At 44.2% G+C, this 22310-nt stretch overlaps 1 protein-coding gene across 2 annotated transcripts in view; it reads right to left on the bottom strand.

Annotated features, from left to right (window-relative positions):
* acsf3 (acyl-CoA synthetase family member 3) overlaps positions 1-21109 on the bottom strand; it is a 36116-nt gene extending 15007 nt beyond the window's left edge. The window contains exons 1-5 of one of the 2 annotated variants that reach the window (XM_024439994.2): positions 20962-21109; positions 19633-20431; positions 17666-17821; positions 4923-5077; positions 2208-2353 (exon numbers count right to left, since the gene is read on the bottom strand). In XM_024439994.2, the coding sequence (XP_024295762.1) occupies positions 2208-2353; positions 4923-5077; positions 17666-17821; positions 19633-20337 (1162 nt within the window). In that variant the 5' untranslated portion in view covers positions 20338-20431; positions 20962-21109. Of the gene's footprint in view, positions 1-2207; positions 2354-4922; positions 5078-17665; positions 17822-19632; positions 20432-20956 lie in introns of both variants that reach the window. The other variant, XM_024439995.2, reaches the window with a different exon arrangement.
* Positions 21110-22310: the final 1201 nt, after the last annotated feature.

Raw genomic sequence — 22310 nt, 5'->3', positions numbered from 1 at the left:
GCCAACGACGGGGTGATAAAAAGAGCTTTCTCTCCTCAATCACAAAACTAACCAAAATCCATTTATACTTGAGCCTGAGCAATCTCTCTCTCTTCCCCTCTCTGTCTCCCTCGCTTTTTCTCTCCATTCAGGAGGGTGGCCAGACATATTTTGGAGCCATGTAACATTCAGGTCACTGTTACTTTACTGAGAATTGAGATTGACTGCCACTTCAAAGGCTACAGGCAGAACAGAAAGACTGGAGGGGAATTACAAAAAGGGGACGAGGGCTAAACGAGTGACTAGAAACTCTAAATAGAAGACAGGAATATTACAGAGCTGTGTTCTACCCACATTCCACACAGGGTACAATTACTAACCATGCAGGGGAATGAGGACAGCACTGAGAGGGACATAAGGTCGTTGAGTGACAGCTGGAAACGACTAATGAAATGATACGCCCAACAGCAGCCCTCAAAAATAATCAATTCAAACAATAACAACAACAACATTCCAGTGGTATTAGGAATAAGATAACATCTTATTATGCTGACGTCCTCATTACTGCCCTTTTCTTCACGCCTATTAAAGCAGAGTTGAATTAATATAGCTTTATAGATATACAGTAGGAGTGTGTGTGCGCGCGTGTGTGTGTGTGTGTGTGTGTAGTGGAATGTAGCCGGCCCTGTGGCGACAGCCCTGTCAGAAACACAATGGCTCCCCTGACTGCACAGAGGCCCATTAACAAGGCTCCATCAGTGGGCCCATCTGAACCTCTAATTACGACTGCAGCATCAGCCATGCCAGCCAGCCAGGCAGCCACACACACAACCTGCCAGCTAGAGTTTTCAAATGAGACCAGCCAGGCAGAGAGGAGGAGGAAAAGGAGAGGATGGAGGAAGGGAGAGGAGCAGAGAGCTGTGTGCGGTGCAGCTCCACGCCTGCCTTCCCCATGCATAATTCAGCAGCCTTCCTTCACACTGTGCTCTCTCTGGACTGCCCTGGGGAGCTGACAGCCCTGCGCCCCCTGGTGCCCTGCTGGAGCACTGCTGCTCAAACCCCCTAACAACCTCCCCACAACCTCCCCTAAACACAAAGCACAGGGAAGGGAGAAAGTGGGATGGAGAGGGGAGAGGAGAGAAGGGGGAGGGGGGAAAGGGTGTGAAGTGAAAGGGTGGAGGTTGAGATGCTCAAAGTCATTCTGCTGAAAGGGGACATGTGTCTCCTGCCAGGGCTGGTGTTAGATGGGGAAACAAAAGAAGGGGGGGGGCAGGATGAAAGAAAAAATACAAATGAGATGGAGATGAATAGCTTAAGAGAGAGATAGCTTTAGGGTATAGCCTGCTCCTCAGTGTGAAGCCAAACATGAATCAAATTACAACCACCAACACGATACAAATATGACCATTATTTGTGTATTATTACACAACTGTGTGTATACTCACTCATAAAATAACAAATACATGTCTTCAATAGATTGTCATAAATAAATTCATAATAAAACACAATTTGATTGGTTAACAGTTGACAGTTGTTTTGAAGGGGCGGTGTGCCGTGGAGGAAAAGTGTTCTTTTCTGAGAGCTCTGTGGTCGTTATTGATTTGTTTAACCTACTTTAAAAAGGCGACAGCATCACATGCGCTCTTCCACAAGCGTCTCATAGACTGCTGCTGGAAAGACGTCGATGCGACCGCAGCGTCTCAGAGCTGGTCTTAATAACCACCTCCCAGGATTAAATAGAGCCTGCCTCTTTATTTCAAACAGGCGCTCACAACAACAGAGACCGCATTAGCTGGGCTACAGACAGTCAAATTAGCCTGCCTTGTCATACCGCTGCTTTCAAGATCCTCCACTCAAAAGACTAGAAGGGGAATGGAAAGACTGAAGAAAGGAACACAGCCCTCCAGTCACCGGAGGATCGAACCAGAAACAACAACAACAGCAGCATAGAGCTTTGATACTAAACCACCTGGAATAAGAACATAGGTAAACCAGACAGAAATAGTCTGATCAACACCATGTTCCTCAGACAACTGAGACAACTGTCAGACAGGACAAAAAGACAGCGCTCCAACAGAGCCTAACGACTGTCTGCATGTTGTAATATGAATTAAAGACAGTCTCACTGTCATACAGTTTCTGGATGTGTGTGAGGTTATGACATCACTGTACAAAGGAAAATGGTGGTGGTCAATGGTGTGTGTGTGTGTGTGTGTGTGTGTGTGTACCTGGGATGCGAGGACCCTTCAGGGGGTTGGACAGGGCCATGCCTATCTCTGTCATGCCGTAGCGTTCCAACAGGGTGTGTCCTGTGATCTCCTCCCAGCGTAGCAGGGTGGGCTGGGGCAGGGCGGACGAGCCAGACACCATCAGCCTGGGGACAGAGGGGCCAGTCTGGGTCACACTCAGTAAAAGCCCCAGGCTCTGATGAAGCCATCTCTTTTCAATGCCCTTAGCATTGACTGGAGTAGCTTCAGGTTGGCGTAGGGTTGCAAAGGGAGGGTATATTACTGTAAACTTTCTAAGTTTACTAGTCAACTACCAGAATGTTGGTGACTTTCAAGTTTTTGGGTGAATTTTACAAGATGACATCTAGTGGCCTTTTGGAGTACTTCACATCATTACAGGTGTCTAATGATCTCTGGCCCTCTGTGTGGCCTTATCACATGTCAAATAAACAAATAAGATGATTAACAACAAACATTTGACAAAGCTGTAAAACTTTATCCCAGGATTCCCCATCTGGCGGCCTATTTTTTTGGATGAAAAAGCCATTACCCTTAAACGCTTTGAAAACAGCCCAAGTGGCATCGATGAGTCAGAAACATATATTCCAGTGTCAAGATTGACTACAAAGTGTAAATAGGATCATTTTGGTCATAAAGTCAGTCTCATCCAAAACAGAGATTTGCGAGATGATGGGATAAAATGGTATGTCACGGAATGAAGGCTACTATACCAGTTTTCCTTAGGTTTATTTGAATCTTGCCCAAATGCCCACAGCACGCAAGTAATCATTCATTCGGAGAGCAGCTGCACGCGACCCAATCCTAATGCCCATTGCCAATTTGGTTTGACGTTCCCTATGGGGCTAGTGAAGGACCATCAGTAAATTACACAATGTACATTGGACAATATTTTAAAATGACAAAACCTCAAACCAACTTTAATTGTAGAAGTTCATATACAATATTGAAAGCATTTAATGTGCAATATGATCATTTTGTCCTACTCACATTGTGTAATTTATTTTAAGGTCCCTAACTAGCCCCACAGATAGGCTATCCAATGTCAAACCTACTTTGCCACGGTCGCACACCAGCCGGCTGAAGCTAATTGGAGAAAGAAGTTGTCTAGTACAAGCTAACCTATGTGACTTCAAGACCTGGTTTGACTGTTTCAAGTTATCTAGAAAGGTGAGTGACTGCAACTGTGTACTGTTTTGGCAGAGTGAATGTACAAACACTTGTCACCTGCAAACACACAAAGACACCTCCATTAAATCACACCCCTTGACACTTCCATAAAACCACACCCCTTGACACCTCCATTAAACCACACCCCTTGACACCTCCATTAAACCACACCCCTTGACACCTCCATTAAACCACACCCCTTGACACCTCCATTAAACCACACCCCTTGACACCTCCATTAAACCACACCCCTTGACACCTCCATTAAACCACACCCCTTGACACCTCCATTAAACCACACCCCTTGACACCTCCATTAAACCACACCCCTTGACACCTCCATTAAACCACACCCCTTGACACCTCCATTAAACCACACCCCTTGACACCTCCATTAAACCACACCCCTTGACACCTCCATTAAACCACACCCCTTGACACCTCCATTAAACCACACCCCTTGACACCTCCATTAAACCACACCCCTTGACACCTCCATTAAACCACACCCCTTGACACCTCCATTAAACCACACCCCTTGACACCTCCATTAAACCACACCCCTTGACACCTCCATTAAACCACACCCCTTGACACCTCCATTAAACCACACCCCTTGACACCTCCATTAAACCACACCCCTTGACACCTCCATTAAACCACACCTAACCCTTGTTTGGCTTGTTTCAGTCAGTGCCGCTGCATTTCTTATCGAAAATCGAGGCCAAATCAGAGGGGGGTTTCAGCATGAATATTTATTTATTTTACTATGTCAATATGTCTTTGTTGTAAATGTTTTGGCGCCAAACTGGTGGCAATTGTGAAAAAAGTAAATAGTTTCAAGAGTTGCAGAGTTCATTAAAAACAATGCCATTGTTGATTAGATGCTTTTTTCATTAATTAGGCCATTTTCTCTGGAACTAAATGGTCTATCTGCTAGAAGCATAAAAACATGTATACTTTATATGAACATTAAAAAAAAAAAGTTATTCAATTATACATGATCAAAGTTACCTTAAATGTTCTGTTAATTACCGAAATCACAGAAGATTCAGGTCACTTTGGTAAATGACCGGTAGCTTTGCAACTTTAGGTTGAGGTAACATAAGTGCTGGGCTTTATATAGAGTTTATAACTCTATTCTATTTACCGCGTCCCACTGCTTTCTTCACTTCGCCCTCTTGAGCATAAGCCCTGGTACATTTGGAGAAAGCATCTGTCACATCTCACTACAAAGCCCCGTCTCTTTTTAAAAACCCATCCCTTTGATCTCTGACACATATCCCTTCCCCTTCAAACTATCGCTTCACTCTCTGAAGGAATGAGAAACCACTGTCCAGATTCATGAGAACCCATTCGCTCTGAAGATGTCTTGTAAGAATGCAATTTCATCACAATAGATAAGCAATGAGCTTGTTAAAGATAATCGTCCACTTATATGAATATTATGATACTGCTACTGATGGCGATCTACTCCTTTCCTGTGGTATTGACACTAGTATAAGTAGACTACAAGGTTCTTGTTACCTGATTCTCTCCTTGCAGGCAGCCCTGACAAAGTCCTGGACGCGTGGCTGGGTGAAGTGCTGCTCATAGTGCTGGATCAGCTTGGAGTAGATGGTTGGAACAGCCATGAACACAGTCACCATAGGAGCCTTGGAGCTGAGCAGGACCTCCCATACCTGAGGGGGAGGGAGGGGGTCAGAAACAGTCTCTTACATTGTGCGTAGATTGATTAGCCACCCCATATTAATACCAACAAAACCATCACATCCAGATCACAATATGTAAAGCAGATAGATAGGGTGCCATGGTATTGTGGGTACATTATTTACAGTGAATGAAGAGCGAGGCGAGGGCCTGGCTAAAGATGAAAACTGTCAACAGGCGAGTTTATTACAAAAACGTTGACAGGATCGGCAAAGGTCAGTCTAACAGCTTAGAGAGGAATTCAACAGGAATGTTATTGAGGTCAGTCGTAACGCTGGGTCACGTTTGCCTTTTAAAAATACCCTTTACATGTATTTTTTTATATATATTTTTTTTACAAATGTGTTCCAAGAGCATTTGTGAAGGAGCCCAGGGGCAGTCGCCCTCCTCCTCCTCCTCCTCCTCTTTCGTACACAGAGACAGATGCACATAAACAGAGAATAACTGATATATGGCTACACATTTATACATAAGCGCCTCGCATACACTCACGCAAGGACAAAGCTACTTACACAGTATGCACACATACAAACACATACACACAGATATTACGAGTCCCTCATACACACCCCCGGCACGCCTGGCTGCACCCCCAACACACAGTGGGAGGACAGTGTGAATTAATTGAAGGTGAACGACAGATTCTCCTTGGCTCTGTCCCCCTTGGGAGGCACGTGCACGTCTCTCCCTCCTAGAACCTCCTCCCTCATTCTTCCTCATTCTCCCTCCCTCTCTCACACACTCTCACTCTCTCCATTTCATAATTTCCTGCTTCACTGCCCCTACTCTTATCAGTCTTCCTCTGTCTGTCCCTCACTCCATCACCCCCCCACACAGATTCCCTCCTCATCTGCCACCAATTTCTCAACTTCCCCTCCTCCCTGTCCTCTTAACTCACCCTCTTCTACTTCCTACTCCCTTAAGCTTTCTCCCCCTTCTCAACTTACCTGCTTCGTCGCTCCTCTTCCCTTCATCAAGCTCTAAATATTGCAATATCAAAATAGATGAAGGTTTAAAAATGATGTATTAAATAAACAGGCAGAAGTGTGGACTATCCCACAGAGACCCATCTATTCACACAAACTCACAAAACTTTATCTATCTGCTCAGCCACACACATCCACAACCACGCGCACACACGGACAGACTAGATAGCTGGGTTCAGAGGGGAATATTATTTCCTGTGTCTGTTCTGGGCATTCTGGGCCGTGTCTATCAAGCGCAGTGGAGCGTTTCCCCCAGCAGCCACTCAGGAGGGGGGGAAAAGCCAATTTATGTCCGTCAAAGAGCTGCCCTCCACCTGGGGGAGTGTATGTTGGAGACCCTCAGCTGCAGCCTGCATCCCAAACAGCCATTAACCCAGCAGCACCCAGCTACTCTCTACTAGCCCTGTAGTCAATACCTTTTCTCCACCACCACGTAATGCTGCAGTCAGTTCAGTTGTGTGAGGATGGATCATGAACTCTCAGCCATTAACCTCAAGTCCTCTGCTCTCCTGGCCTCTGGTCCATGATTCCAGTCCTGGTATGTTCTGTTATCTCTCCTACTGTACTCATGGCTGGAGCCCACTGACATTACAACCAGTAGATAGTGCTAGCACTGACGTCATCCACGTATTCCTATGGAAATCTCCCGATGGCGCACGAAGCCGGAAGTATTTGAAGCGCGCCATATTGCTGAATGAGGCTGAATGGCACCCCCCCAAAAAATCGCTAAGAATCATGGTTAAAGTGACCATAACTAGCAAAGGATCATGGTCGATGTAATCCTTTTAATCCTGCCTGAGAGAGTCAACCTTAACGTCTATGGCATTTAAAAAAAAAATGTTTTACCTTTATTTAACTAGGCAAGTCAGTGAAGAACAAATTCTTATTTTCAATGACGGCCTAGGAACATTGAGTTAACAGATTTGACAGATTTTTACCTTGTCAGCTCAGGGATTTGATCTTGCAACCTTTTGGTTACTAGTCCAACGCTCTAACCACTAGGCTACCTGCCGCGAGCCTCCTCATAGCCTGTCGGACCATAATTGGTCTGTGTCAGCCCGCAGTGTTGCCAACTCCTCAGTAAGGAAAGTAGCTATTGGCTGTCCTAAAAGTCGCTCAATAACATTTTCACCTAATTTGCATAATTGGCCAGGTGCATGTAATTGTGATGGACACTGTAGGAGAGAGGAATAACGTCGTGGGAGAGACAAAAAGTGAGTAAAAAACACCCTAAATATGTTTAGAACTACAAATGAACTTTCTTCTGTCGATTCTTGTTTTTTTTAATGTCACAATTCCAACCCTCCTCGTTTATCCGGGCTTGGGACCGGCAAAAGTGATCCAAAAGAGACACTCTGGCGGAGTTACTTAGTTTTTTTATTTAATTTGTTATTTAATTACATTTTTTTTTTTCTGTTTTTTTGTTTAGTTTTCTTAATTTGGTTTGGTTTTTAACCTTATGGTCCGCTTAGGAGCCTACAACAAGTCACAGTAAAACATTAACATTTTTAACCATAACATTTTTTACATTTTTTTGTATAAAATCTACATTAACAATCTAAATGGACCAAAAAGAGACAATAGAAAAAACTGTCAATGGCAATGTGAGAAAATTAGTTTAACTAATCTGGCCCTAATTCAGGTTAATTGTTTGTTTTTTCCAGACCCCCCTCCACACACACACAGGCTGTGCTGGCTCACAGAAAGAGTGGGCCATCGTCATTTTGGTCAAGGCTCTCAATGGCAGGTTCAGCAACTGAGGGAGCTGACTTAAATGAGTAAGCAGCTGATGTGCCAAAAAGCTGCAAAACATTATCAGGCAGCTGGTGCTCATCATAGCAAGCCTCACCAGACAGCTTCGGTCCATATCGAATGTACAGGATGGAGTTAAGGGTCTGCAAGGACATCGGATTTCTAAGTTTGCTTTCTACCACTCTCATCTGGCTGAATACTCTCTCGACTTCAGCATTCGAGTGTGGCAATGACAACACAGACACGGCAGCCATGGCAAGTTCTTGAAACGGGTTGATTTCAGCTGCATCCCTGAACTTCCAAATCTCACTCCAGAAGCCCAGTGTGTTTTTTGTCTCATTCAATTTACTAAGATGGATGGCAAGCCATTGCTGGACAATCTTGTCTATCTCTGTAGGGGAGTAGCCAAGGAGCTTGGCTATTTTTTTCTATTTCTCCAGGGCTCTTATTGTGCTTTAGAGTTTCCTCCACATTGAAAACTGACATGTACTGCAATGCTTCGATGTTGTCCTGCAGTCTCACCCTCAACTCATTAGTGAGGGAGATGGTGAAGGCTACTCACCGCTTTTGGATATTGTTTCATCCTCAGGCGCAAGGTGGAGCTCAGCTGCCTTAGACTCCAAAAGGTAACCAAGGTATGGTTTGGGACTGATGTATCCATCTATTGGCCCTTTGAGTACATCAACATTTGTCAGTGTATTCAGCACCTTGTTGCTCAAAGACTTGATCAGGCTAACCAAGCTGACAAGTTGCTTAAGAGGAGCTACATGCTCTCCCTCAAAAGCCTTGATGGCCAACTGTACCTCACCCAGCACTACTGTACCTCACCCAGCACTACTGTACCTCACCCAGCACTACTGTACCTCACCCAGCACTACTGTACCTCACCCAGCACTGACTTCAAAAAAGTCATATACAATATGTTTTGAGGATCACTGTACATGGAGTATAAAACCTCAGCTATGTTGCAGTGTTCACTGGACTTGGAGTATAAAACCTCAGCCACGTTGCAGTGTTCACTGGACTTGGTGACTGTTCAAAAATAAAACAGCCTTGGTGACTGAAAAATACAGCCTAAGCTCCTCCCACTGGTCCAAAATGCGTGAAACCGCGGGTTCAATGGAGAGCCAACATGTGGCACACACCCTGGTTATCTGTAAAGGTTTCCCCCCACAGTTGATGGTCTCATATATGGCCTTGTAGGCCTCCCTGCGCTTTGGAGACACTGAAAACCAGTTATAAGTCTCTCGTACCAAGTACTCCACACTACAGGGATGGTGTCATTGGAAGCATGACTTACAGCGAGCTGCAGAGAGTGGCACACACAGCGAATAAGAACCAGATATTTGAGGCCATACTCCTTTAGCACTTTATGGACCCCATTGTTAATCCCCGTCATAATAGAGACATTGTCAGTCCCTATCCCCAGGAGTTTCTCTTTTTTAAGACAACACTTCGAGGAAAGCCACAACAGCACGGGCTATAGATTTGGCATCTCCTCCCTCCAACTCGACAAGCCCCAGAAATGTTGATACAATTGTCTGCTTGGTGTCACTAAAGTACCTTATCACAACCCCCAGGTACTTAGAAACACTTAACATCCGTGGACTCATCGAGGAGGAGGCTGAAACGCTGGTCACCCACATCTGTGGACTCATCGAGGAGGCTGAAACGCTGGTCAACCACATCTGTGGACTCATCGAGGAGGCTGAAACGCTGGTCAACCACATCTGTGGACTCATCGAGGAGGCTGAAACGCTGGTCAACCACATCTGTGGACTCATCGAGGAGGCTGAAACGCTGCTCACCCACATCCGCGAACAACTTTTTCAGAAAGTATGGTGCTAGAACACCATTTCTGTGCACTTTGAAGTGGGTAGCAGCAGTAGAGTCTGTGAAAGCAGGGGTGAACATCTCCTGCTCTGACTGCAGCTGGGAGGGACTGCTGCGCAAGGACTGGGCAGCCTGTGGGTGCTTTGGGACAGGGGTGGGGCCCACGGCAGCACCCGCTGCTCGTTGAGAAGAGTAAGAACGATACATGCTTTCACCTGAGTCTCCTAAAATCTCCAATAACACCACAAAAAGTTGCAGATTTGTCGATAGTCGATTTTTTGAAAATGTGTCGCTAGAGGGGTCTGAATACTCGCTAAATATACCGACAAAGTCGCTAAGATGGCAACACTGTCAGCACGTGATCCTATGTGATGACAAATGTAGTAGTCAAAATATGAAAATATCTTGATTTGTTGCGAATTTGCGAAAAATAATTCCCCGTAGGGGCGATCATAATTTACATAGGCTTTTTAAGGCAGACCAGGGCTTTTGGTACCGACCAGCAGAGCTCGACATTTCACGCTCCAGACCGGACACTGGGGGCCTGCTGGAGCCACACACCCACTCCTCTGCTTGATCGACCGAGCAGAGCACTCCTTCCTTCCTCTGGGGTCAGAGACAGTCATGCACAGGGACCTCCAACCATCCCTCCATCCACTCACACAGACACACCAGGGTTTCTGTTAGGAACATGTTGCGCCGGACAACGTGACCGGGAAGATTTTAATTTACAGGCCATTTGAGAAATTTACCGGACCCATATGAATTGGTTGTGTAACCAATTAGGGTGTCTACCCACTGTGCTCAGAACAAAATAAATCACATTTAGATTATGGTAATTCATCTGAACAGAACATGCAACTCCTGTAATGAAGAAGCCAATAAAATATTTGCCAAAATGCAATTAGTGGGAAAACACCATTCTAAACAGTTCACCTGATGAGAGATGTTCCATATGTGACAGGAATGGAAATATCAGTTAGAAACTTAGAGGGGGAAATCTAACGATGCAACAACGAAGATGGGTTGTTAATATGACTGGGATTGTGCTTTTTACTTCTGCATGGACAAGAAAATAAAGATGATATGAAAACCAGTAGAACAGGAAAGAAATGGCAAATACATTAGCCAAAATGAGGCTATATAGGCCTATTTACAGTCTATACAGAAATAAATCAAATCATTCAAAATACTTCACCAGAAAGCATGACTTAGCCACAGAAGCGTCGAGGATCATTAGCTTCCTCATTTTTTTTTGCTGTGGATCGTTTCAAATCATAAGCTTTTATAGGCCTCTGCCTATTTGGGAAGCCTGCAATTTGGGCAGTGCACATGGCAATAGGCCTAGTTGATTAATGAGTTGTGGCTGTTAGTGAAAAGCAACTACAATATGTGTGAAGATAATGTGACTTGAGTATGATTTAAAATGTTGAGACAAGAAGGGAGAAGTGTGTGGCGAAGACATGGGCGAGATCCTTTTAACACGTACATTTGGATAGCCACGCTTGCTTTGCCCTCATGTTGGTGCTAGCAAGCAGGCTAGGTAACCCAATCCAATAGTGGCTGGAAACTATAGAGAGCTTCGATTGATCAATAGCAACACGATTTCTCTGAGTATTAGTATAAAGTTCAACTTTCCCCAACTGTGGTTCTGGCCCTGTTCACATCCCATGCTCGCATCGCCCAACGGTCCTCATGCCCACTTCGCTTCCTTAATTCAAAATGAGTGCACTTCCGTTGTTTCATCGCCCCCAACGTGATAGAAGTACCTGGCCTGCTGCGGGGAAATGTAGGAAAGTGCCCATTTGGGGTTGTCTGATTGTCTTAACTCACCAGGTCAACCACTATTAAGTTGAGCTTCAAATTAATTTTTTCTTCACACAGTAAGTTAATTAAGTCCGTTTTTTTAATATACCCATTGCTAATGATAATATATTAAAACCAGGGGCGCAACGGTCACTGGGGACGGGGCGGGGGGACGGGGGGGTCATGTCCCCCCTACATTGACTTGTTTTAAGGACATTATATCAAAGTTGGATCAGCCTGTAGTGTGGTTTTCCACTTTAATTTTGAGTGACTCCAAATCCAAATTTCCATTGATAATATTTGTGTGATTTTGTTGTCAGCACATTCAACTATGTAAAGAAAAAAGTATTTAAGATCTAGGATGTGTTATTTTAGTGTTCCCTTTATTTTTTTGAGCAGTGTATATATATATATATATATATATATATATATATATATATATATATATATATATATATATATATATATATATATATATATACATACATACACTACCATACTACCATTCAAAAGTTTGGGGTCACTTAATAATGTCCTTGTTTTTGAAAGAAAAGCACATTTTCTGTCCATTAAAATAACATCAAATTGATCAGAAATACAGTGTAGACATTGTTAATGTTGTAAATAACTATTGTAGCTGGAAACGGCAGATTTTTTTGTGGAATTTCTACATAGGCGTACAGAAGCCCACTATCAACAACCATCACTCCTGTGTTTCAATGGCACATTGTGTTAACTCATCCAAGATTATCATTTTAAAAGGCTAATTGATCATTAGAAAACCCTTTTACAATATGTTAGCCCAGCTGAAAACTGTTGTGCTGATTAAAGAAGCAATACAACTGGCCTTCTTTAGACGTGTTGAGTATCTGGAGCATCAGCATTTGTGGCTTCGATTACAGGCTCATTAGAGTGTCTAGTTTGAGAAACAGAAGCCTCACAAGTCCTCAACTGGCAGCTTCATTAAATAGTACCCGCAAAACACCGGTCTCAATGTCAACAGTGAAGAGGCGACTCCAGGATGCTGGCCTTCTAGGCAGAGTTGCAAAGAAAAGCCATATCTCAGACTGGCCGATAAAAATAAAAAATTAAGATGGGCAAAAGAACACAGACTCTGGACAGAGGAAGATTGGAAAAAAATGTTATGGACAGACAAATCTAAGTTTGAGGTGTTTGGATCACAAAGAAGAACATTCGTGAAAAGATGCTGGAGGAGTGCTTGGCGCCATCTGTCAAGCATGGTGGAGGCAATGTGATAGTCTGGGGGTGCTTTGGTGGTGGTAAAGTCAGAGATTTGTACAGGGTAAAAGGGATTTTCCTCCTACAACAGGACAATGACCCAAAGCACAGCTCCAAACTATGCAAGAACTATTTAGGGAAGAAGCAGTCAGCTGGTATTCTGTCTATAATGGAGTGGTCAGCACAGTCACTGGATCTCAAAACTATTGAGCTGTTGTGGGAGCATCTTGACCGTATGAAGTGGCCATCAAGCCAATCCAACTTGTGGTAGGTGCTTCAGGAAGCATGGGGTGAAATCTCTTCAGATTACCTCAACAAATATAATGCCAAAGGTCTGCAAAGCTGTAATTGCTGCAAATGGAGGATTCTTTGACGAAAGCAAAGTTTGAAGGACACAATTATTGTTTCAATAAAAACTTTTGAAGGGTAACACTCACACTTCCGGTCAAACGTTTTAGAACACCTACTCATTCAAGGGTTTTTCTTTATTTTTACTATTTTCTACATTGTAGAATAATAGTGAAGACATCAAAACTATGAAATAACACATATGGAATCATGTAGTAACCAAAAACGTGTGAAACAAATCAAAATAGATTTTATATTTGAGATTCTTTAAATAGCCACCGTTTGCCTTGATGACAGCTTTTCACACTCTTGGCACTCTCTCAAGCAGCTTCCAACAGTCTTGAAGGAGTTCCCACATATGCTGGCTGCTTTTCCTTCACTCTGCTCATCCCTAACCATCTCAATTTGGTTGAGGTCAGGGGATTGTGGAGGCCAGGTCATCTGATGCAGCACTCCATCACTCTCCTTCTTGGTAAAATAGCCCTTACACAGCCTGGAGGTGTGTTGTGTCATTGTCCTGTTGAAAAACAAATGATAGTCCCACTAAGCCCAAACCAGATGGGATGGTGTGTCGCTGCAGAATGCTATGGTAGCCATGTTGGTTAAGTGCCCCTTGAATTCTAAATAAATCACAGACAGTGTCACCAGCAAATCACCCCCACATCATAACACCTCCTCCTCCATGCTTTACGGTGGGAAACACATGCGGAAATCATCCGTTTACCCACACCGCGTCTCACAAAGACATGTTTCTTTTGGACTCCAGACCAAAAGAAACATTTCCACCGGTCTAATGTTCATTGCTCGTGTTTTTTGGCCCAAGCAATTCTCTTATTATTAGTGGTGTTCTTTAGTAGTGGGTTCTTTGCAGCAATTTGACCATGAAAGTTTGATTCACAGTCTCCTCTGAACAGTTGCTGTTGAGATATGGCTGTTACTTGAACTCTGTGAAGCATTTATTTGGCCGATTTCTGAGGCTGGTAACACTAATGAACTTATCCTCAACAGGAGAGGTAACTCTGGGTCTTCCATTCATGTGGAGGTTGAAGGTTTTTGCGACTGCACTTGAAGAAACTTTCAAAGTACCTTGAAATGTTCCGTATTGACTGACCTTCATGTCTTAAAGTAATGATGGACTGTCGTTTCTCTTTGCTTATTTGAGCTGTTCTTGCCATAATATGGACTTGGTCTTTTACCAAATAGGGCTATCATCTGTATTCCCACCCACCTTGTCACAACACAACTGATTGACTCAAACGCATTAAGAGGGAAAGAAATTAACAGGCTCACCTAACAGGCACACCTGTTAAGGAGTATTGTTATTGACCAAATACTTAGTTTCCACCATAATTTGCAAATAAATTCATTAAAAATCCTACAATGTGATTTTCTGTATTTTTTTTTCTCATTTTGTCTGTCATAGTTGAAGTGTACCTATGATGAAAATTACAGGCCTCACTCGTCTTTTTAAGTGGGAGAACTTGCACAATTGGTGGCTGACTAAATACTTTTTTGCCCCACTGTAGATACTTTTGTACCCGTTTCCTCCAGCATCTTCACAAGGTCCGTTGCTGTTGTTCTGGGATTGATGTGCACTTTTCACACCAAAGCACGTTGATCTCTAGGAGACAGAATGCATCTCCTTCCTGAGTGGTATGACGGCTGCGTGGTCCCATGGTATTTATACTTGCGTACTATTGTTTGTACAGATGAATGTGGTACCTTCAGGCATTTGGAAATTGCTACCAAGGATAAACCAGACTTGTGGAGGTCTACAATTATTTTTCTGAAGTCTTGGGAGATTTCTTTGATTTTCTCATGATGTCAAGCAAAGAGGCACTGAGTTTGAAGGTAGGCCTTGAAATACATCCACAGGTACACCTCCAATTGACTCAAATTATGTCAATTAGCCTATCAGATACTTAAACAACTAAAACCAGATATAAAGAATGTAGAAAAGACAGACCTATATATTTTTAAATAAGATCATCTTTGAGAACTAACAATCACCAAAATAAAAGCTAGACAGTCAGGGAGAATCAAAAATGTTATGCAATGATGCATTCAGGAGTGTTTTTTTCATGGCATGGGGCCCCCATTGATTTTGTTATAATGTTTGAGTCACTCAGATAGCATTAGCTATGGTGAAATGTGTAGAATTGCAGGAAATTAGCTTTAAAACCTCAAATGTTCTCTCAGCCCAAAGGTAAGATGTGTAGAATTGCTGGAAATGTGCTTTAATTCTCAGCCTCATGGCAAAATGTGTAGAATATCCGGAAATTAGCTTTAAACAGATACATTTTGTCACTGCGGCCTACAAGAGGGCCTCTAAAATTTCCGGATAGCAACCACACCCACCAGCTATGCCCCATTATGATCCAGAAAAAGCCCTGCACACACAAACACACACTACCTCAGTCAGTCAGCACTCAATGTCCATGTCTAGCCTCCCTTCTCTGTCTCCTGGTCTGTACTGGTTATCCTTCATCTAGTTCCAACCACAGGTATGTCCATTAGAGGCAATAATGCATGTATTTTTCACAATTATCATACACTACATGACCAAAAGTCTGTGGACACCTGCTCGTCGAACATCTCATTCCAAGATCATGGGCATTAATATGGAGTTGGTCCCCCCTTTGCTGCTATAACAGCCTCCACTCTTCTAAGAAGGCTTCCAACTAGATGTTGGAACATTGCTGTGGGAACTTGCTTCCATTCAGTCACAAGACCATTAGCGAGGTCAGGCACTGATGTTGGGCGATTAGGCCTGGCTCGCAATCAGCATTCCAATTCATCCCAAAGGTGTTCGATGGGGTTAAGATCAGGGCTCTGTGCAGGCCAGTCAAGTTCTTCCACACCGATCTCGACAAACCATTTCTGTAGGGATCTCGGGCGCATTGTCAGGCTGAAACAGGAAAGGGCCTTCCCCAAACTGTTACCACAAAGTTGGAAGCACAGAACCGTCTGGAATGTCATCAAACTTTACATTTGGCACTATGTATTGGGCAGTTAGTGTTCTCCTGGTATCCGCCAAACCCAGATTCGTCTGTCGGACTGCCAGATTGTGAAGTGTGATTCATCACTCCAGAGAATGCGCTTCCACTGCTCAAGAGTCCAATGGCGGCGAGCGTTTACCTTTCCAGCCGACGCTTCGCATTGCGCATGGTGATCTTAGGCTTGTGTACGTACAGCTGCTCGACCATGGAAACCCATTTCATGAAAGTCCATACTAACATTTCTTGTGCTGATGTTGCTTCCAGAGGCAGTGTGGAACGCTGTAGTGAGTGTTGCAACAAAGGACAGACAATTTTTACACGCTACAGTACATGTTTCAGCGGTCCTGTTCTGTGAGCTTGTGTGGCCTACCACTTTGTGGCTGAGCCGTTGTTGCTCTTAGATGTTTCCACTTCACAATAACAGCACTTACAGTTGACTGGGACAGCTCTAGCAGGGCAGAAATTTGATGACTTGTTGGAAAGGTGGCATCCTATGATGGTGCCAGGTTGAAAGACACTGAGCTCTTTAGTAAGGCCATTCCACTGCCAATGTTTGTCTATGGAGATTGCATGGCTGTGTGCCCGATTTTATACACCTATCAGCAACGGGTGCGGGTGAAATAGTCAAATCCACTCATTTGAAGGGGTGTCTACAAGGTTTGTAAATATAGTGTACTCTCAGTAAAATGTCAAACCGGTCTATTAGACAGTCACTCAGAAAAAGCCTGGAGCTACATTAATATATTACAGTATATTGATTTGTATCTCATCATGACTTCAAGAAAATGAAAGAAAAATCTACAAGGCGTCCTTAGGGATGAGAGCAAAGCGTATGCTGTCTATTTTGTACACAAGGTCAGGTGAGGTACAAAGAAAGTGAAATGCTCTGATACTACAGTAAACCTCCTCTTTATTGGTTGTCCTCTACAGCCCTTACCTGTCAATCATACCCTTGACTCCCATTAAGTTCTCCTAGACCTTAAATCCCTCTGACACCACCCCCCTTACCTACTCCACCACCACCCCTCCAAACAAGCACTACCATCCTTCAATGTCACCTCATCGATTGATCTGGCTCTAAAGCCTGTGCTGTGAGTTGGCGTGGTCAGATACAAAGCCACACAGGGCAATCCATCACCCAGCCCCAAACGCTTAGTGTGACAGTCTGGGGGGGAGCACTGCCTGCCTGGCTGCCTCTACTCCTGACCCCCAGCGGCCCGGCGGGATGAGGCAGAGGGGGCATCATGGACCTGTCCATGTCATCTCAGCTCCAGGCTCTGTTATTGACACTACCGGCCCGGTGCTTTCAGCACAGCAACCCTGCTACAATTAGCGCCAATTGCTGACAACTAGCTGATAAGGTTGAACAGCAGCCCCCGTCTACTCCCCACCCGCCTCCCACCCCGGTGTGTCTCCATTGGTCTGTGGAGTGGATCCCCGCAAGTCCCTTACAGAGCACTACTTATTGCTAACACACACAAGGCAGACTGCAGTAGAATACCTGACAGCACACAGACAGGACATGAGGTGGGAGTCAACTGAAACAACATGTTAGAAGTAGTAGTACCAGTAGTAGTGTACTATAGTTGCAATGTACCTTCTGAGGCTGGAAGGTAGGCAGCATGACGGTGGTGGCACCCACCCAGAGAGGGCAGAGCAGCTTGTTGACGATGCCGTGGACGTGGTGCAGGGGCAAGGTGTGAAGGATGACATCATCTCTGGACCAGCCCCACTCTGACACCAGACCCTGAACCTGGGAGAGAGGGAGACATGAGAGATCCACTGAGCTATTAGGTCATACAATGTTTTCCTTCCAGTTCTTTGGACATTTCCTTTCTATATAATGATGGGTAGCTCACTCAAAAGCGTTCATGGTGGTCCTGCCTGAAGGTTTTTTCACTCCTTATCAAACATAATTATGAATGTAACCACCGTGCAAGAAGAGAGTAAACCCCTGTCTTTAGTGAGCAGGGCCAGATAGCTGGAAGGAGCAGAGGGAATGGATAGTGTCCCTAAGCGCTCAACCTTCCAGGAACCATCTCTTCCGTGTTCCCTCACCGAGCTCCCTCCCTGGGCTTGTCATTTCCAAATGAAGCTCCTTAATTGAGGGTGATCTAATTTTCCACTCTATTGGACATGCAGGTCAATTTTGGTTGAAAATGTACCAAAATAAATCCTCCACAGCCTGAAGTGCCCCATGTAATGAAATAATTTGGCAGATTATTCAGAAAGCTCATGTGGAACAAAAGCAAAACGACACTGTGTCCGTCGTATGTGTAACCCCCGACAACCCACCCTTACGTACTACCAAACGGCTACAGAAAAATGTCTCAGCAGAAACCCTATTAATACTTCAAGAGAAAAAGACTTCTCTGAAGTTCGCAGTACCGACACCAGGAAATAAAACATTTAAAAAAGACTAACATTAACTTCGTTTCCATCCAATTGGCGACAGGTGTTCATGCGAATATATTAAAAAATACTTATATAAAAAAACAATATGAGTTGTGTTTCCATCTAATTGACTTGTTGCAGATAAAAGGCTGTGCGTGATGACAAAGTACATATAAACATGTTTTTTTGCGGTTAAATTTCCATGTACCAAAAAAATATAAAGTTAAATGGGTTACCATTGCATTTTCAACTCTACTGACAGTTGTCTCAAAACATTTTGCGTTATAGCCTACACGATGAGATTATGGAAAAAAGAGCGATATTTATTTTGATTTGTCAAACGGCAGCCAAGCTCCGGTGATCATGTCAGAAGAATAAGACCCTCGATATTTAGCATTGAAAGCAGCATCAAGCTCATCACCTTGCACTTTCACCACCCTGTGAAGTTAATCATAACTTATTTCACCTGAAGCTTTATAAACTGCATGGTTTCCCAACGAGTTGTAGTGGGAGGACCACACAACATGTCCTCACGTGACTCTAAGTTTACTTTGATATGATGATTATTATATCAATATTTAATCAGCGTTTCCACCTACATTTGTTGCATTATTCATTTTACCGACACCTTGTCTAGCGTATTTTGTTTTGTCGATGTTTGGAAGGTTTCCCGAAAAATATTATGTTTCCATCAGGACTGTCATGACATTCTTTTATCCGATACGTACTTTACTCTAAATTGTTATTTTATTTAACTAAGCAAGTCAGTTAAGAACAAATTCTTATTTACAATGACGGCCTACACCGGCCAAACCCATACGACGCTGGGCCAAATGTGCGCCGCCCTATGGGACTCCCAATCACGGCCGGTTGTAATACAGCCTGGATTCGAACCAGGGTGTCTGTAGTGACGCCTCAAGCACTGAGATGCAGTGCCTTAGACTGCTGCACCACTCAGGAGCCCTGAAAAGGTTGGATCGAAACCTGGTTAGTATCAGTAATTTTAAAAAAGCTGAAGTTTAACTTTCAAAATTCAGTCCAACCTTCAGACTGATCAAATATTCAACATGCCTCAGTACATCATTATGATAAAAAGCAGTGTACAGAATAACAATAGTATTCATCTTATGCTCACAATTCATGCATATAACAACTGAATAATCAATTTACCATGGCCTGAATGTTGCTGTGAGTGTGGAGAACCCCTTTGGGCCTGCCTGTGGTGCCGCTGGTGTAGATGATCATGGCAGGACGCTGGGCCCAGTCTGTGATGCCAGGCTCAGGCTGGTTCTCTGGGGCTTCCAGCAGGGAGCTGAGGCTGGAGGTGGGGGGCAGCTGCAGGTAGGGCAGTCCCAGTCTGTGGGCGAGGGGCTCCATGGTGTCTGCGTACGGCTGCCCAGCCACCAGCAGGGAGCTCTGGGAGTCAGAGATGATGTACTCCAGCTCAGACGGAGGGTGCTCCCTGTAGAGAGGCACGGCCGTGCCGCCACACATCCAGGATGCCCACTGGGCTACCGTGTACGAGGCATCGTTGGCGCACAGGAAGGAGATGCGCTTCCCTTGCAGGTCCCCAGAGGGACAGTCCAGAGCTGCCTTGATACGCCCAGCCAGGCCCCTACTACTGCCGTACAAGTCCCTATAGCTGTGGCTCCCACTGTCGTCCACTATGGCCAGCTTGTCCCGGTACACTTGGGCTCTGGAAAACACAGGGGCACTGTCCCCTGCTGCAGCCTGCCTTGCTCTTGTGGAGGTGTAGGCTCTCCTCAGGACCTGTCTCAGCAGCCATCTCCCTGGCCCTGCCTCACACTGCAAGCAGCCAGAGGCCAAAGCAGAGCGCCACAGAGGGACTGAGTGACGTACTTCCCCTGGCAACATGATGGGACACTATGCTGCTCAAAGCTACCAATGTTATTCTCATAAAAAGTCCATCCTCATGATGTCAAGCCACACAATGGTCACATTGGAATACCTGTTCATTTTGAGAGAGATTCATAATTAACATAGGCTAAGTGAAATTGTTTTCATAAGAATAGACGCTATCCCTGCTATAGTGATAAGACTGTATTTCTGACATTTCTGATATCTTGCTATGCCAAGCTGTTTATTTTGAAAGGACAAATCCTTCAGGGACAGGCAGTGGCACAGAATAATAATCCGTTTGTGGTGTGAGCACACTGTTGGTTTTTGCTTGAATCACTTTGGTATACAGTTTAGCTTTTACAGATACAGTGACGTAACTCTGACTTGATCTTTGGACATGGGGGTAATGGTGCAGCTAACTGGCTAGCTAACGTAACACCACTCAATGAATATGCTCATAAATAGCAGCTAGCTAGATCATGCTGGTGAAGACTGTGATTTTTAGCGAGAAAACCCGACTGTGTTTTACATTCTAACATGCGATGTTAGTGTGTTTAAACGATATCCATTTTCTCAAAGAGCGCAATGTTGGCTAACCTGGTAATTCAAACCTACTGCTAATGTAAATATTCACCTTACCCAAACATCGGTTATTCTTGTGACGGTGCGTCACAATAAAACTCCGAATGGAAACTGGAGCTAGATTTTAGGGTTCTGGTTGTGAAACACGGAACAAAGCAATCTGAGACTGAAAATCCAGGTTTTGTTAAATTTGCAGGATATATAAACAATAGTACAAACAAGTCCTTTTCATTCTGCAATGCTTGACTACTTTAAAACACAGATGTATCTGTGCTTTATTTTGATGTTAGGCTACACTGTCCAGGAAAAGGTGTGGAGTTGTAGGAGATGCTACTCCACTTTAACACAAAAGAGCCAATAACCTTGTTGTACATTTAATTGAGTTATGTTTATGCAATTTGGTAATTTTATTTTCTTTTGGGGGGGATTTGTTTTCCTGGATTAAGAGTGGTGAGGAATCAAGTGGTAGAAGACTTCACTGACCTCTTAAAATAACCTCTATGACTATTGGTAACCCATTCATGAATGTGAACTATGTAAAATCTCAATGTTTGGAGTTTGCAAACTTGAATCTCTTTCCACCTCCTCTTGCCTCAACCTGGTGGCATCTGTTGTTGAGAATCTCACTAAGACTTCTGTTGTGAACACGTGTCAATTCAAACTGAGACATGGGCCATGAGGGAGATGGAAGAGGAGAGAAAGTGGGATATGCACCACACGGAGTTGTTTTGGCATTAGATCACTCTATGCCAGTTCTCCAGTGTGCCAACTAGCTTGGCATCATCTCACAGAGCCGGGCACATTCAGCCACCAGCTGGCAGTCGCGGGCCTCAGATAAGAATTGTTCAGACATGGCACTCATTCAAAAAGTTTTCACTTCCCTGAACCCCTACATTGCAAACGAGGATGGCATGTTCCTATGAAACTGGAGGCTTTGTCTCAGAAAAACTCCCCTCCAGTTTCAGAAGTAGTATCGTCAAAGGGAGAGCCATTCCATTCACAGAGGAAACGCCAGTCGAGAAGATGCCACCAGCAGCTATATCATCTTCATAGAGCATCCCTTTATCAGAATATTGGCTCAGTAATTGACACCGCTATACTGATACGACATAACCTGTCGAATGTGGACACATATTTTTGTTTTCTATGTTTGTACTTTGGTCACAAACAACATGTTTGTTTGGATTAAAACGGCTTATTTGCGACTGTCGAGGTCAGCCATGTTGCTGACACATACCATAAGGCAGATCTGGAATTCCAGCCACTCAGCACTACACATGGAGCTGCTCTGGAGAGACATACTGGGATGGACACAATGGGGGGCATGGTGACCTGGCGAACAGACGCTTGGCACTCCGCTCTCCTCTCAGGATACCAGCCAGCGCCTGCCGTTTTGACGGAGCTCC

The sequence above is a fragment of the Oncorhynchus tshawytscha genome, linkage group LG12 (assembly GCF_018296145.1).
Source record: "Oncorhynchus tshawytscha isolate Ot180627B linkage group LG12, Otsh_v2.0, whole genome shotgun sequence".
Classification (NCBI taxonomy): Eukaryota; Metazoa; Chordata; class Actinopteri; order Salmoniformes; family Salmonidae; genus Oncorhynchus; species Oncorhynchus tshawytscha.
The sequence above is the reverse complement of the archived record's forward strand: the minus strand, read 5'-3'. Positions and strand labels throughout refer to the sequence as shown.